General features: G+C 47.4%; 1 protein-coding gene across 1 annotated transcript in view; it reads left to right on the plus strand.

The window, feature by feature from the left end:
- fras1 (Fraser extracellular matrix complex subunit 1) overlaps nucleotides 1-14,430 on the plus strand; it is a gene marked incomplete at its 3' end in the record, with an annotated part of 263,420 nt that overhangs the window by 218,014 nt on the left and 30,976 nt on the right. The window contains exon 18 of the mRNA XM_080499235.1: nucleotides 3,835-3,975. Within this exon, the coding sequence (XP_080355361.1) occupies nucleotides 3,835-3,975 (141 nt within the window). The remainder of the gene's footprint in view (nucleotides 1-3,834; nucleotides 3,976-14,430) is intronic.

The raw sequence follows: 14,430 nt of genomic DNA on the forward strand, positions 1-14,430 counted from the left end.
ACTAACGGCCGGACCCTCCACTCCAGTACCCTGGAATAGACTTTCCCGGGGAGGCTGAGGAGTGTGATCCCTCTGTAGTTGGAACACACCCTCCGATCCCCCTTCTTAAAGAGAGGGACCACCACCCCGGTCTGCCAGTCCAGAGGTACTGTCCCCGCCCGCCACGCGATGTTGCAGAGACGAGTCAGCCACGACAGTCCCTGCACATCCAGAGACTTAAGGAACTCTGGGCGAATCTCATCCACTCCCGGTGCCTTGCCACCGAGGAGCTTCACAACAACCTCGGTGACTTCAGCTTGGGAAATGGACGAGTCCACCTCTGAGAACCCAGCCTCTGCTTCCTCAATGGAAGACGTGGTGGCGGGATTGAGGAGGTCCTCGAAGTATTCCTTCCACCGCCCAACGATATCCCCAGTTGAGGTCAACAGCTCCCCACTTCCACTGTAAACAGTGTTGGTGGAGAACTGCTTCCCCCGCCTGAGGCGCCGGACAGTTTGCCAGAATTTCCTCGAGGCCGACCGAAAGTCCTCCTCCATGGCCTCTCCGAACTCCTCCCAGACCCGAGTTTTTGCCTCCACCACAGCCCGGGCTGCAGCTCGCTTGGCCTGCCGGTACCTGTCGATTGCCTCGGGAGTCCTATGAGCTAACAGTGCCCGGTAGGACTCCTTCTTCAGCTTGACGGCATCCCTTACTTCCGGTGTCCACCACCGGGTTCGGGGATTGCCGCCACGACAGGCGCCAGAGACCCTGCGGCCACAGCTCCGAGCAGCAGCTTCGACAATGGAAGTGGAGAACATGGTCCACTCGGACTCAATGTCTCCAACCTCCCTCGGGATCTGTGAGAAGCTCTCCCGGAGGTGGGAGTTGAAGGCTGCGCGGACGGAGGGCTCGGCCAGATGTTCCCAGCAGACCCTCACAACACGTTTGGGCCTGCCGAGTCTATCCGGCCTCCTCCCAGTCCAGCGCATCCAACTCACCACCAGGTGGTGATCAGTTGACAGCTCTGCCCCTCTCTTTACCCGAGTGTCCAAGACACGCGGCCAGAGATCAGATGACACGACCACAAAGTCTATCATTGACCTCCGGCCTAGGGTGTCCTGGTGCCATGTGCACTTATGGACACCCCTGTGCTCGAACATGGTGTTCGTTATCATCAAACTGTGACTAGCACAGAAGTCCAATAACAGAACACCACTCGGGTTCAGATCGGGGAGGCCGTTCCTCCCAATCACCCCCTTCCAAGTCTCGCTGTCATTGCCCACGTGGGCGTTGAAGTCCCCCAGGAGAACAATGGAGTCCCCAGTTGGGGCACTATCCAGCACCCCTCCCAGGGACTCCAAGAAGGTTGGGTACTCTGAGCTGCTGTTCGGTGCATAGGCCGAGACAACAGTCAGAGACCTGTCCCCTACTTGTAGGCGTAGGGACGCAACCCTCTCGTTCACCGGGGTGAACTCCAACACATGACGGCTGAGCTGCGGGGCAATAAGCAAGCCCCCTCCAGCCCGCCGCCTTACACCGCGGGCAACTCCAGAGAAGTGGAGTAACCAGCCCCTGTGGAGGAGCTGGGTTCCAGAGTCCAAGCTGTGAATGGAGGTGAGCCCGACTATATCTAGACGGTATCTCTCAACCTCCCTCACAAGCTCGGCCTCCTTCCCCCCCAGCGAGGTCACATTCCATGTCCCAAAAGCCAGAGTCCGTGTCCGGGGATCGGGTCGTCGAGGCCCCTGCCGTCGACTGCCACCCAATCCACACTGCACCCGACCCCTACGGCAGCCTCTGTGGGTGGTGGGTCCAGCTGGGCCAAGTCCTAGCAACGGGGGGAACTTCTCCCTCTCAGCCCCTCCTACCTTACCTCACTCAACAATAGGGGCCAGTGGACGGGGCCGAGGGTGGGGGGTCCAGGCCACTTAACTGTGGTCTGCCCCTCCCCCGACTTTGCGCCGCCCACAATTTTAACTACACTTAGTCACGCAGGGTCTTGAGGGGAACAGCTGGCTTTCGGGGTTCTTCCGCTGGGCAGCGGTAGAACGCCCGGGCCCCCGCTACCCCTCAATTTTAAACCGCACCCTAGACACACACATTGCACCACCTCTTCAAAACACAAATACACACATCCACATGCACCCAACACCCCACAGGGTGGAGGGGGGGGGGGGTGGGGGCTCCCCCCAGCACCTCCCGCTGTGGTCCCGCCGTGTTCCGGGGTGAGTGCGGCTGGAGTGCGGGGGGCACGCTCGCTCGGGCGTGGCACCTCCGGGGGGGCTGGGTAGTGGTTCTCCCTCCCTATTCACAGTTGGATTGGTGGAGGACGAGATCCCGTAGTGGCTGGTGGGGGCCTGGCTGGCGGCCTGGGGAGTGGGGGGCACCCCCCTCCCAACCAAATAAATGTATGTACGTATGTCTGTATATATGTAGATATGTATGTCTGTGTGTGTATGTGTATGCTTGGTGTGTGTGTCTGTGTGGGTGTGTATGTATGTCTGGGTGTGTGTATGTGTATGCTTGGGTGTGGGTGTGTGGGTGGGCTGGGATTAGGTGATGGGGATGGGGGGGGAATTGGGGCTCCTGGGGGTTGGAGGGAGGCTGTCCTCCGGCCGGGCCTGGCTGGGCCTTCGCTCTTCCTGGTCTGGGGGGGGGGGGGGGGCTGGTCTGGGGCTCGGCGGCTGGGGCCTTCTCTGTCCCGCCGGGTTGGGGGGGTGGTGGGGGGATGGCCCCCGGGCGTGCGGCGGGCTCCGCTGTCGGGGCCGGGAGGGCTCCCTGCCCGCGGGGCCTGGGAGCGCTGCACTGGCCGGTCCCGGCTTGGCGGCTCGGTCGGGGCCCGGGGCTCTGCACCCTTTATCCTTCTCTTGTGGCCCCCTCTGGCCTGGGGGGGGTCCTCTCTGCGCGCTCCGTCTGGTGCCTTCCGGGTCGGGGCGTGGCTCTCCGGGGGGGTTTGTCGGGGCCTCCCTGGATCCGGTGGGTCGCTGGGTGCCGGAGTGGCGGCGTCCGGCCCTGGTGGCCTTGGGCCCCGGGGTGGTGCTGCGGCCCCCCCACAACAGTTCCATTCACATCCAGAGGACAAACCACACACACACACACACACACACACACACACACACACACACTTCCACTCCTAATTGACGAGATTGTTCTGTTAATTATCAAAACCAAGTTGTTTGCTTTTGTTGTTGTTGTGTTTGTTTGTTTTATTTATTTATTTATTTTTGTTTTCTGTCCTTTTGTTTTTGCTTTTGTTATAATTGTTGTGATTATTTAGGTCTTTTGCTCTGTTGTTGCTCAGGCTGGTCTTAATCTCATGGCAGTTGGAAAACATTTAGATCACTGTGGTTAATGTATTATCAAAAAGAAAAAAAAGAAAAGAAAATGTATGTAGCACTAACAAGGGTATTGTATGTATTTTTTATTTATTTGTTTCCACCAAGTCTTTCTCTGTCTCTCCTCTCCTCTCCTCTCCTCTCCTCTCCTCTCCTCTCCTCTATCCTTTCACCCCAACCGGTCCGCAGAATGCCGCCACCTCTGAGTCTGGTTTCTACAAAGGTTTCTCCCTGTTGGGGGAGTTTTTCCTTTCCACAGTCGCAAACACACCTGCTTGCTCATGTGGATATGTTGGGCTTTTCTATTTTCTCTATAAAAGCAAATTGGAATGACTGTAATGTATTTAAAAATGTCTTTCTTTTAATTAAAAAAAAAAAAAAAAAAAAGACTATTCCCAATTTACTCCTCACAATATTCCACAATCAAAGTGGGCAGAAATGACTGGTAGAAACGCATTTTCAGTGTCATATTGACAAAGTGAGGAGAAGCAGCATCCTAAGATTTTTGTGTGTTTTTCAGAGTGTCATCCCTCCTGCTGGCACTGCACCGGACCGTCTGCAGACAACTGCACATCCTGCCCCCCCTCGAGCAGCCTACATCAGGGTCGCTGTGAGCCCACCTGCCCACCGGCTTTCTTTATCCAGGACAGGCAGTGCCAAGGTCAGAGAACACACACTGCATCTCAGTACCACTTAGACCCCCCCCTCCCCCGACACACACACACACACACACACACTGCACCTCAATACCGCTGAGCCCCCCCGCCACACACACACACACAGATACTCCACCTCAGTACCACTGAGGTGCAGTGAGTGTTGTCAATGTTCTGAAATTCTTTTTTTTTAGTGTAGAACAAATTGCAATAGTATTGGCCTTTATGACACATTTGGCTCCTCCCATAATACTGTTGGAGACACCCCATCCTTATCATTAAATTCAAAATACTCAATAATGCTTTTTTGTAACTCTTGTTTAATATTTTTTTTAATTTAAAATAGATACATTGGCGCTCCAATATTTAGAATTATTTGGGCTCATCTTTAGTTTCAAACAGACCTGAGATGGCAATTGCTTCTATATTGCATTGAGTGGCCCTAAAGGAGTTCATTCCGGACATCAGGAACATATCCAACCTTGAGTGGGTTCAGTGAACCTGTGAGAAATAGGTAAAATCTCTCTCCTTGGGATGTCGGCTGCGCCAAACATCTACCAAGCCTAACTCCCCCATCAGTGTTAAAAGAGCCAGAAACTTTTGGGATTTGGAACCTGCCATCTTTCTGAAAAAAACTTGGGTTGTCTTCATTTGGTGCATATAAATTAAGCTGAGTTATTTTAATGCCCCCTCTGCTTCCAATTACCATCACGTACCGTCCCTCTTTATCACAGATGTTTTTCTCATGATGAAAATAAATGGATTTATTGGAGAGAATTTTGACGCCCTTCCTCCCATTGTGATATGAGGTTGGTGCCTCTTCACACCAGCTGCCAAAAGAATTTCATTGTATCATACGACAATAATATTCTATTCTAACCCAGTCAAAGGGTTTTTCCGCATCCAAGGAGATCACTGCCTCTGGTACCAGGGACGAGGGGGGATAATAGATTGTCTTATATTTAAAAAAGAATGTCGAGGGCAACACAGACTCCAAACATAAAGCCAGCATTTTAGATGACAATTCCAAAATCAACTTTTAGTCAAGTGTTTGGATGGTAGGAGGAGCAGGGTCTTTATTTGTTTCTAGAATGAGGGAGATGGAAGCTTGGTTAATTGTTGGGGTAACTTAAGAGAGAGGAAAGATTCATTACACATTACACATTACACAATTTGTGTTGGAATTTCCTGGAGAATTCAATCAGATAGCCATTGGGCCAGGACATTTCCCACCCTGCATAGATGCAAATGCAGAAAAGAGTTCATTCACGGTTATAGGTTTCTCTAGTTGATCAATCAGATCAGGATGAACCGATGGAATGTCAAATTTAGTAAAATACATTTTAACTGATGTATTAGGGAGCTGTACGCTCAATTTCCTTTACGGACGCCTCGTGGGCCTCCACAGTGTACTGCAGTGGTTCAGTTGTGCTCTTCAGCTCTTGCCTTACAGAGGAGAGCTCAGCTTGTGCACAAGGCACCAATCTTACCAAAAATGTCCCCCTTGAGAGAGTCCATCAGACTGCTGGAGAGTAACATTGAGGGTGATTTCACCTCTTAAGTTAGCAGCGTGGTTGTCTCAGAAAGTAGCGCTGTCTTGTGGCCTCCTTTTCTGGAGTAATGTTTAGAACATGTGCTTGACATTGTGAGCGGTTAAAAGTCAGATGTCTTTAGCGAGAACACTTCAAAGGGTATTTATGAATTATACCAGGCACAAAGTGAGAATATTTTAAGGTCACATTCGAATGACGATTTACCCCACCCTTTCTATTTTAGTTTTAACATCAAGTCAGGGCCCATTAGTGGGCGTGCTGCAGTCAAATGTGGCTCCTGGGCCAAGAGTTTGTGATGTTGGGATCTCATAAGACCACAGAAAGTTTGTTCATTTCTAGGGAAAGACAATTTTCATTTGTCATGATACACAGTCATGACATATGAATTCGGACCCATGAATGTGATTGACCATCACACCCAGTAGGGGTGGAACTTTTTCCACAGCAGACCAATGCAATCCTCCCCCATTTTCTACTCAAAAGATGCTTCCCCCATGCACTCAGCCAGTCACTAATTGGTTGAAGCTCTCAAGATTCGATATCTTCGAATCCACAAACTTTCAACAAAAAGCCTGCAAGAGCAGTCTTGCAGGGAGTCTTGCAGCGAGTCTTCTCCTGTGAAGACCCGGGAAGAGCTGCATTCCAGCAGCTCAACTCACCCAGCGTTAGCATACAGCTAACACCAGAGGCCTGCAACCAGGGGCCTTCACTCCTCAACTCCTGTGCTGACCCGACCATGAGGGTCAGACCTTCCCAGGACCCGGAGACCAGCACCCAGAGTCTGATCTCCCATCAACCAGGAAAACCAACCAGTTCCTCCAGGACGGACCAGGGAAACGACACCTCACAGAACTTCTTTTTGTTTTCCTCAACCAGCAGGAAAACCATCACAGACCTGAGCGACCAGCTCCTCAGTCTGGACAAAAGAAACAACCAAGAGCTGCAAAGAAGAACTCCTGAAACATCAACTTCATCTTCTTCTCCTCAGCCTGCAGAACTGTCACGGTTCACACTCAGAGACTCAGTTGCGGACAGAAGCACGGCAACCAGGGATACTCTCAGAGCACTTTAATAAATGACGTGGCAATAAACAACAAACTTAAACCAATCAAACAGAACTCCAGACTAAGGAACCACCCCAACCAAACTATCAGGATCCAGTGGGAGACTGAGGGAGCACACAGCCTGGTACGAAGCGGAGCGGGATGAATGGCGTGGTCGACGCTGGAGACCAACGGAGGTGGCGTGGGCTGCAGCCTGGAGGAGGCTGTCAGGGAGTCTTGTTGTGCTGAAGCTGTAGGAACGGGCCAACGAGCTGAGTCTCATGCAGGAGCTCAGTGCAGCAGGGTGGGTCAAGAGCTGCAGCAGAGGAGAGAGACTTAACGCAGGACAACACAGACTGAGGCGAGACAAGGCAAAACTGAGTACAACTAACGGTAGGTAGTTTTACGGTCTGACGCTGACTCTTCATCTGATGCCAGCTTTATAGAGAGAGAGAGAGGTGCATTGTTGAGAGAAGCCACACCCTGCCGCAGGTGAGAGCACTCAGGAAATCAGCACTGCACTCCTCCACACCTCACACAGCATGCAGAACACGCCCACCTGGGAAAAGGGAAAGGAGGGAGGGGGAAGGGAACAAATGCTGCCACTAGGCAGAGCCAGAGGTGGAAACATGTACTCAAAAATCTAAAATAAAGCAGTGTGACACCCTGAACGTAGAGGCAGCATTACGCTTATGCTAGTGTACAGCCTGCCGGAAACTAAAGAAGAAGAAGAAGAAGAAGCCAGAGGTGGAGGTCATGACAAGGACCAGCAAACCAGCATTAGCAGGATTTGCTAACTACAGAAGAAGACACAAGCTTCCCTCCAGCCAGGACAACAACCAAACTCCTTCAAGGAAGTGGTAACAACAACTGGGCTTTACCTGATATTAGTTAAACCCGGTGCTATGCGTAGAACTGTTTAACTTTATGAAGATGTGTTGATTCTGTTACAGTGATTGACATATCACATCAAAGACAACATCACACAGTAACCGAACACCATCTGACGACTCCTGACGTTTTACAAAGCAAGTCGCATTCACATCAAGTCATTCCAGAAATGGTCCTTTAGCAGACACACAGGAAGCAGATGCTAAAGACGATTTTCCATGTTCTATTGTTCTCCCAGCACATGGTGGAGACCCAGGACAGACTTCCTGTTATCTGATAACCTCTATTTGAATGTAGTTTCTTGTGATCCGCCACCTTGTTTTGTAGTTCCATCACACATCTCACACACACACTCCCTCCACCTCTCTCGCTCTCTTTCTCTCTCTCTCCACACACACCCAGCTGTATATAGGTAGTTAGAATCTGTATTTATTTGTTTTCATTGTAAATAAATATAATGTTTGGAATCATACTTGCTGTTTTATTAATGAGCACAAAGGAGAATGAAATGTTGACCTCTTCTGTGTCAAGAACTCCAAAATCCTTCAATATTTACTGTTAATTGTGGTAATTGTAATTAATTTAACTATTAATTCAAATTCCTGATTAAGTGTTTAGTATATCTTATGAGACTGATAGAACTGAATTGACTATCATTTCCTGTTAAGACAGGTGGAGCTCCGAGGTTCTGATACAGATCAGATTAAATTTCAATAACATAATTAATAACTATCTTTGATAATTATTAATCATTATTTCTAGCCAACATAAAGAGTGATCCTTATGAGGTAAGAAATCCCTACAGTGACTACTGCTTTTAAGTAACTTTAATTTCTGTACTCTTTATCTCTTTCATTGGCACTTATTGAAATATTTGCAAATCAATCAATCAAAAGCTTTATTTCGGACTCATACTAGGTCCATAGCAGACAGACAACATACATATCAACAGACAAGACATTCAAATAATGAGCATCCAATGCCATATAAACTAAAGCGCCAGTGTTTCCACAGACTAGAAAAGAGTCTGTGGAAACCAAGCTTTGAATAGAGTTGCTCAGAGAACAAATGATTCTATTAACAGAGTCTGTTTGCCGACACATGCATCTGTACATGAAGTTAGGAAGCACAGCAGCACAAGTTGGTACAGCAGCATTAGCAAACATTTGACTGGCACTGCTCCAGCGGGGCATCTTGAGTAGCATCCTCATGCCATCATTGTACGCCACCTGAAGTTTATGCATACTGCTTTTTCTGTAATGCTTCCACAAGTGGGCAGTGTACATAGGAGTGCAATATGCTTTAAAGAAGGCTGTTTTTATATTGATTATTAAAAATATTATTCATATTGCATACAACACTGCCTATAAATATCTCTATCATCTAACAGGTCAGAGGTTATATAGTGTCCCAGGCATTTCATCTTGTCACACACTTTAAGTTTAATGACCGACAGCGAGAATTCAGCGAAAGATAGTTTAGTGTCTTCTTTACTCCTCACTATCATGACATTGCTCTTTTTTGCATTGTATGTATTGTCAAAGTCTAATCAATACTGAGAACAAACCCTTAACAGCTGCTGTATACCAGCACTGCATGGACAGAAAATCATCAAATCGTCTGCATACATCAGGTGATGAATGGTAGCATTGCCAACCTGATAGCCAGTCCAACATTCATTCCGCAGCTTAGATAAATCATCCATTTGCACGTTAAAAAGACAAGGGGACAAAATGTTACCTCGTCATACACCATTACTAACATAAAAGGGTGAAGATACAGAGTTTCCCCACTTAACAGACTTATACTGATGAGCATACCAAAACGCTAAAATTCTCACTAAATATTTTGGCACTCCTGTTTTTCGCAATTTGTAAAATAACTTTTCGTGATTTACATGATCAAAAGCTTTTGAGGCATCAATAAAACACATAAAAATTGTTGTATTATGCCTGTTATATAAGTATAAAATCTCATAAAAACTCTTTTAACTTGGCACAGACATGCAAAAATGCAGGTCTGTGCTAAGTTTCTGTTTAAAACCAAACTGATTGTCAGATGTCATAACAAACTCCATTCTATTCAATATAGCTCTCTCCAAGACCTTGAACTCGCCAGAGCGATAGGCCGATAGTTGTCTTTGTTATTTATTTTGCCAGCTTTATCCTTAACAATACGCACTAATATAACAGACAATAACGAGTTTGTTGGCAAATATACTTTTACAGTATTCACTCTTTTTATTATTTCCACAATTCAGTGGGACTATTATTTTGTAATTTTCTTGCAAGTGAGTCCGACCTCAATGTGTTTTCATTCTTCTTAATGGATCATAGCGCATATTTAAAATGTGCGTTTGTCCATTTTTAAAAAAACCAAATAAAGGGCCAGGTTTAGGTTTTCCTGATTTGGCCCACATTTTTAACGCCCTGCTGGCCTCAGCATGGAGCTCTTCAACATATTCATTCCAGCCTGGCTTGGCTTTGTACTGTCCAGTTTTATACAAGGACCTGCTCGCAATACAAAGAGATTCTATGATAGTTTCATACTGTGAGCATAACTCGACACCATGTTGCTTATTCTTACAATTTATATCACAACACATTACGGCGTTTTTTGGTAATTCAATGTTACTTTACAGGTTATCAGACTGGGTACAATACAGATAGAGGTCCTGCTTAGTCAGATTTCCCCAATTTATTTTTCCTTCTTGAATGTCATTACTCACCGGTGAAAGTGCTGGTAAATTGCCGACATTTATTGATAAAGTGAAAGGTACATGGTCAGATGTTGCAATTTCATAATTAATCCTGATGGTCTCTAAAGAGTCATGTGCATCTTGTGTGCAGACACAGTGGTCAAGCCACGAGGTTGTGTGCCATGCTTCATTAATTTATATTAGTAGCTATCACCATAGGCCGAAGCATTTCACTGGAGATTATCAACCCATTATTCGAACAGAATTATCTTAAATGATTAGCAAATACAGATTTACAGTCTGACACATCAGCATTCATGTCTCCAACAATGAAAACACAGGAGGGATTGTCCTGGTCAGATGTTGTACTATATAGGCTTGGATTGAAACGTCTCCGGAACACAGAGTATATCACATGTCTCCAAGAGTTTATCAACAACAAGGCGACGTGATTTGTCCGCTTCAGTATGACCCACACGCAGTCCTCGCACATTATATGATACAATGTTAATGTTCATTACGGACAGATGTTTCATGCTAGTGCACAGCGGCTCTACTGTGGTGCTAGTAGATGAAATCACAGGTCCATGGAGCAACATATTGCCGCCTGACCTGAGTGTGCTATCAGTGTTTGTAGCTCTGGGTTTATGTGCCTCAAAATAGTAGTGGACATTCTGTAGGTCCCCGCTGGCCAAAGTTGCGGATCGTACATTTCTGACACTTCATTACATTCTGCCGTGACCTGAAATGAACCAAACCTGTTGCGATCTGAGTCAATTTTTACGACATGTCACGGGCTTGATCAACTTCTCTGACAGATAAGAGGATAGAATGTCAGCATCCAGCTCTGGAGAGAACTGTGTTGCAAACACTTACCAGTTTGCTTCTGATCACTGCGATGTTTTCCTCAACTCCAGTGCCAATTATTCCCACATGTCGTCACTGCTCCCTTTTGGGACGAGTATGTGCAGCTCCTCCGTTGTGCTGCATGGTCGCATTTGGGGGCCTTGGGTGCTTTCGGGCTGCTTTCTTTACAACGGTGCTCCATGCTGGGGACTGGAGAAGTGCGTCCTCCCTCTCTCCCGGTGGCTCAGCTGTCAGTGCTGCTGTCAGTGCCACTGGTGTTTCCACTTGCGTAGTTGCAGGCGCTCTATCTGTCCGGCCAGGTGAACCGTGGATGATCTCCACAGCTTTCAACCGATGATCCAAAGCCATAGCAGTGGCACCAAGGTTCCATTGAGGCTTGCTTGAGTCACTCTCAGACTCCAGACCTCTTGGCTCAACTGCTGCATTCGGCTGAGCAGAGCTGACGCATCCATGTTGCCAAATCCGACTGGGGGTAATTCATCCAGGTAATGTGGCACGAACCTGGGAATATCCTCACCGCACTCACGAAGCACCTTCAGGCAGTCTTATATTATTTGTGTCCTTTTGGGGGCCTTTGTCCCTGATGCAGCGTATGGATGTCGTACACATTATGAACAGCAGACACTTGGATTCTTCAATCCACTCAGACGAGAAATTGCTTGAGACTAGCAATATAATTTCGTCTTGTAGCAGAGTTTTCATTTTGATGACAATAAAGTTCAACAGCTCATCCACTATGATAACTCTCCCATCAGGCGTTTTTGTAGACAAGAATCTCAGATTTTGTTTGAAGGTTGCCAGCTCCTCAAGCACGCACTGCCACCATTGCCACGTCGCCTCCATGTCACGTCCCCCAAAGTGGGTGTCAAAACAATATTTTAAGAACTGTTTTTAACATTTTCAGCCCTAAAAGCACAAATAAATGTTATTTATGTGCAATAGAAAATCAGTTTCAAAGTGTAAAACTAAATAAAACAAAATAGTCAACACATAAAATCTCTGGACGTCTGTTACAAAGCTCTCATAATAATGTTGTCTCATCACGATCACCACATGCTTCTACTGCGCTGCAGAATGAGTGTTTTGATCAGAAGAGTAGGCAGAGTTAAAAACTGCAAGTGATGACATAGGGTTCTTTGCCCCAGAATAAGACTGTTTGAGGTGAAATAAACCAATTGTTAATCAGTTTTTAATTTCCCAAATAGTTGAGCGGTAAGTTAAAGTGTTAAAACCAGGGTTGTCAAACTCAGGTCCTGGAGAGTTGCAGCCCTGCATGTTTTCCATGTGTCCCTACTTTAACACACCTGAAAGTCCTGATTGTTCTCAATCATGAAGTGGGGCACATCGTCTGAATCTCTGTCTGCTGTTTTTAGACTGTTGGGTGACTTTTTACATCATAATTAGATGTTGTTACAGGAAAATGCTAATTTCTTCCTAATTACCAAACATCAGAACAAATCTCTGACTCAGACAACTAAACATGCAGCGCAGAGATCCGAAGCCTTTCTGACCCAAAGAGTTACTTTTACTTTGTTTAACGTTTTGCCAATAATATGCAGTCACAAAAACAAGTTAAACTTGATGAGTAAAATCACAGCTTACACAACCTGAGGTAGAGTTAGATTTACCAAAACTGTGGTCGTGTTGCACTCTCACAACTTCAACAAAACCACGGTGAAGAAATGTTATTACTGTTCAGCTATTTTACGCATTCTAGCATTTTATCACTTCCTGAGGTTTTAGATATTTTAGCCAGTTCATATTAGACTTAGACTTAGACTTAGAGACTTAGACTTTCTTTATTGTCATTGCACAGTACATCACACAGTGAGGAAACTGGCAACGAAATGTCGTTGCTTAGCAACTGGTAAAAAAGGCATTAAAAAAAAACGTATTTAAATATATTTTAAAAAGTAGTGCAAACAGACAAATATTTAAAATAAGGTGCATATGAACGATAAATAAAAGAGCAGGATGACAAATGGGATAGATTAAAATTAAATAATTGCACAGTGTGATATTGCACAGTATGATGTTATTTGTCATTTAGAAGCCTGATGGCCAGGGGAAAGAAGCTGTACTTCAGTCTGTTTGTTCTGTAGTGGATGCTGCGGAACCTCTTGCCGGATGCCAGGAGGGTGAACAGTCCATTATGGGGGTGGGTGTGGTCAGAAAGGATCCGGTGAGCTCTGGTGAGGCAGCGTGTGTCTACAATGTCCTTGATGGGTGGTAATGGGGTCCCAATGATCTTCTCCGCTGTCCTCACCACACGCTGCAGAGACTTCCAGTCTGAGGCCTTACAGTTCCCAGACCAGATGGAGATGCCGACGGTCAGCAGGCTCTCGATGGTTCCTCTGTAGAAGGTGGCGAGGATGGGAGGGGGGAGGGACACCCTTCTCATCCGTCGAAGGAAGTGCAGGCGCTGCTGGGCTTTGTTCACCAGGGACGTGGTATGAAGTGTCCAGCTGAGGTCATCTGTGATGTGCACCCCCAGGAACTTGGTGCTGCTGACGACCTCAGCCGCTGTGTCGTTGATGAGGAGTGATGTGTGACTGGGTCGGGATCTCCTGAAGTCGATGATGAGCTCTTTTGTCTTGTCGACGTTCAGGAGCAGGTTGTTTGCCTTACACCAGTCCACCAGATGTTGCACCTCCTCTCTGTAGGCCAGATCTTGTTGTCCCGAATGAGGCCCACAACTGTAGTGTCATCTGCATACTTCATGATGTGGTTGGAATTATGCCTGGGACGACAGTCGTGGGTCATCAGGGTGAACAGCAGAGGGCTGAGGACACCGCCCTGTGGGGAGCCGGAGCTCAGTGAGATGACACTGGAGGTGTTGTTGCCCACACGGACACACTGGGTTCTGTCGGTGAGGAAGTCCAGCAGCCAGTTACACAGGGGGGTGTTGAGGCCCAGAGGGCCGAATTTGCGTACCAGGTCCTGGGGGATGATGGTGTTAAAAGCGGAGCTGAAATCCAGGAACAGCATCCGCACATGTGTGTTCTTGTCCTCCAGGTGCTCCAGGCTGAGGTGGAGAGCAGTGGAGATGGCATCCTCAGTGGAGCGGTTTGGCTGGTACGCAAACTGGAACGGGTCATATGATGGGGACAGTATGGAGGTGATGTGGTCTTTAACCACCCGCTCGAAGCACTTCATGATGGTCGATGTTAGTGCAACGGGGCGAAAGTCGTTAAGGCATGTGATGGTTGATTTCTTGGGCACTGGGACGATCGTGGCAGACTTGAAGCACGGCGGGACAACGGCCTGGTGCAATGACAGGTTGAAAATGTCTGTAAGCACGTGGGCCAGTTGGTCAGCGCACTCCTTGATCAGCCGTCCTGGGATGTCATCAGGGCCTGACGCTTTCTGTGGATTTACCTTTCTCAGAGCTCTCCGCACAGCGGTGGT

Source organism: Blennius ocellaris, assembly GCF_963422515.1.
Source record: "Blennius ocellaris genome assembly, chromosome: 7".
NCBI lineage: Eukaryota > Metazoa > Chordata > Actinopteri > Blenniiformes > Blenniidae > Blennius > Blennius ocellaris.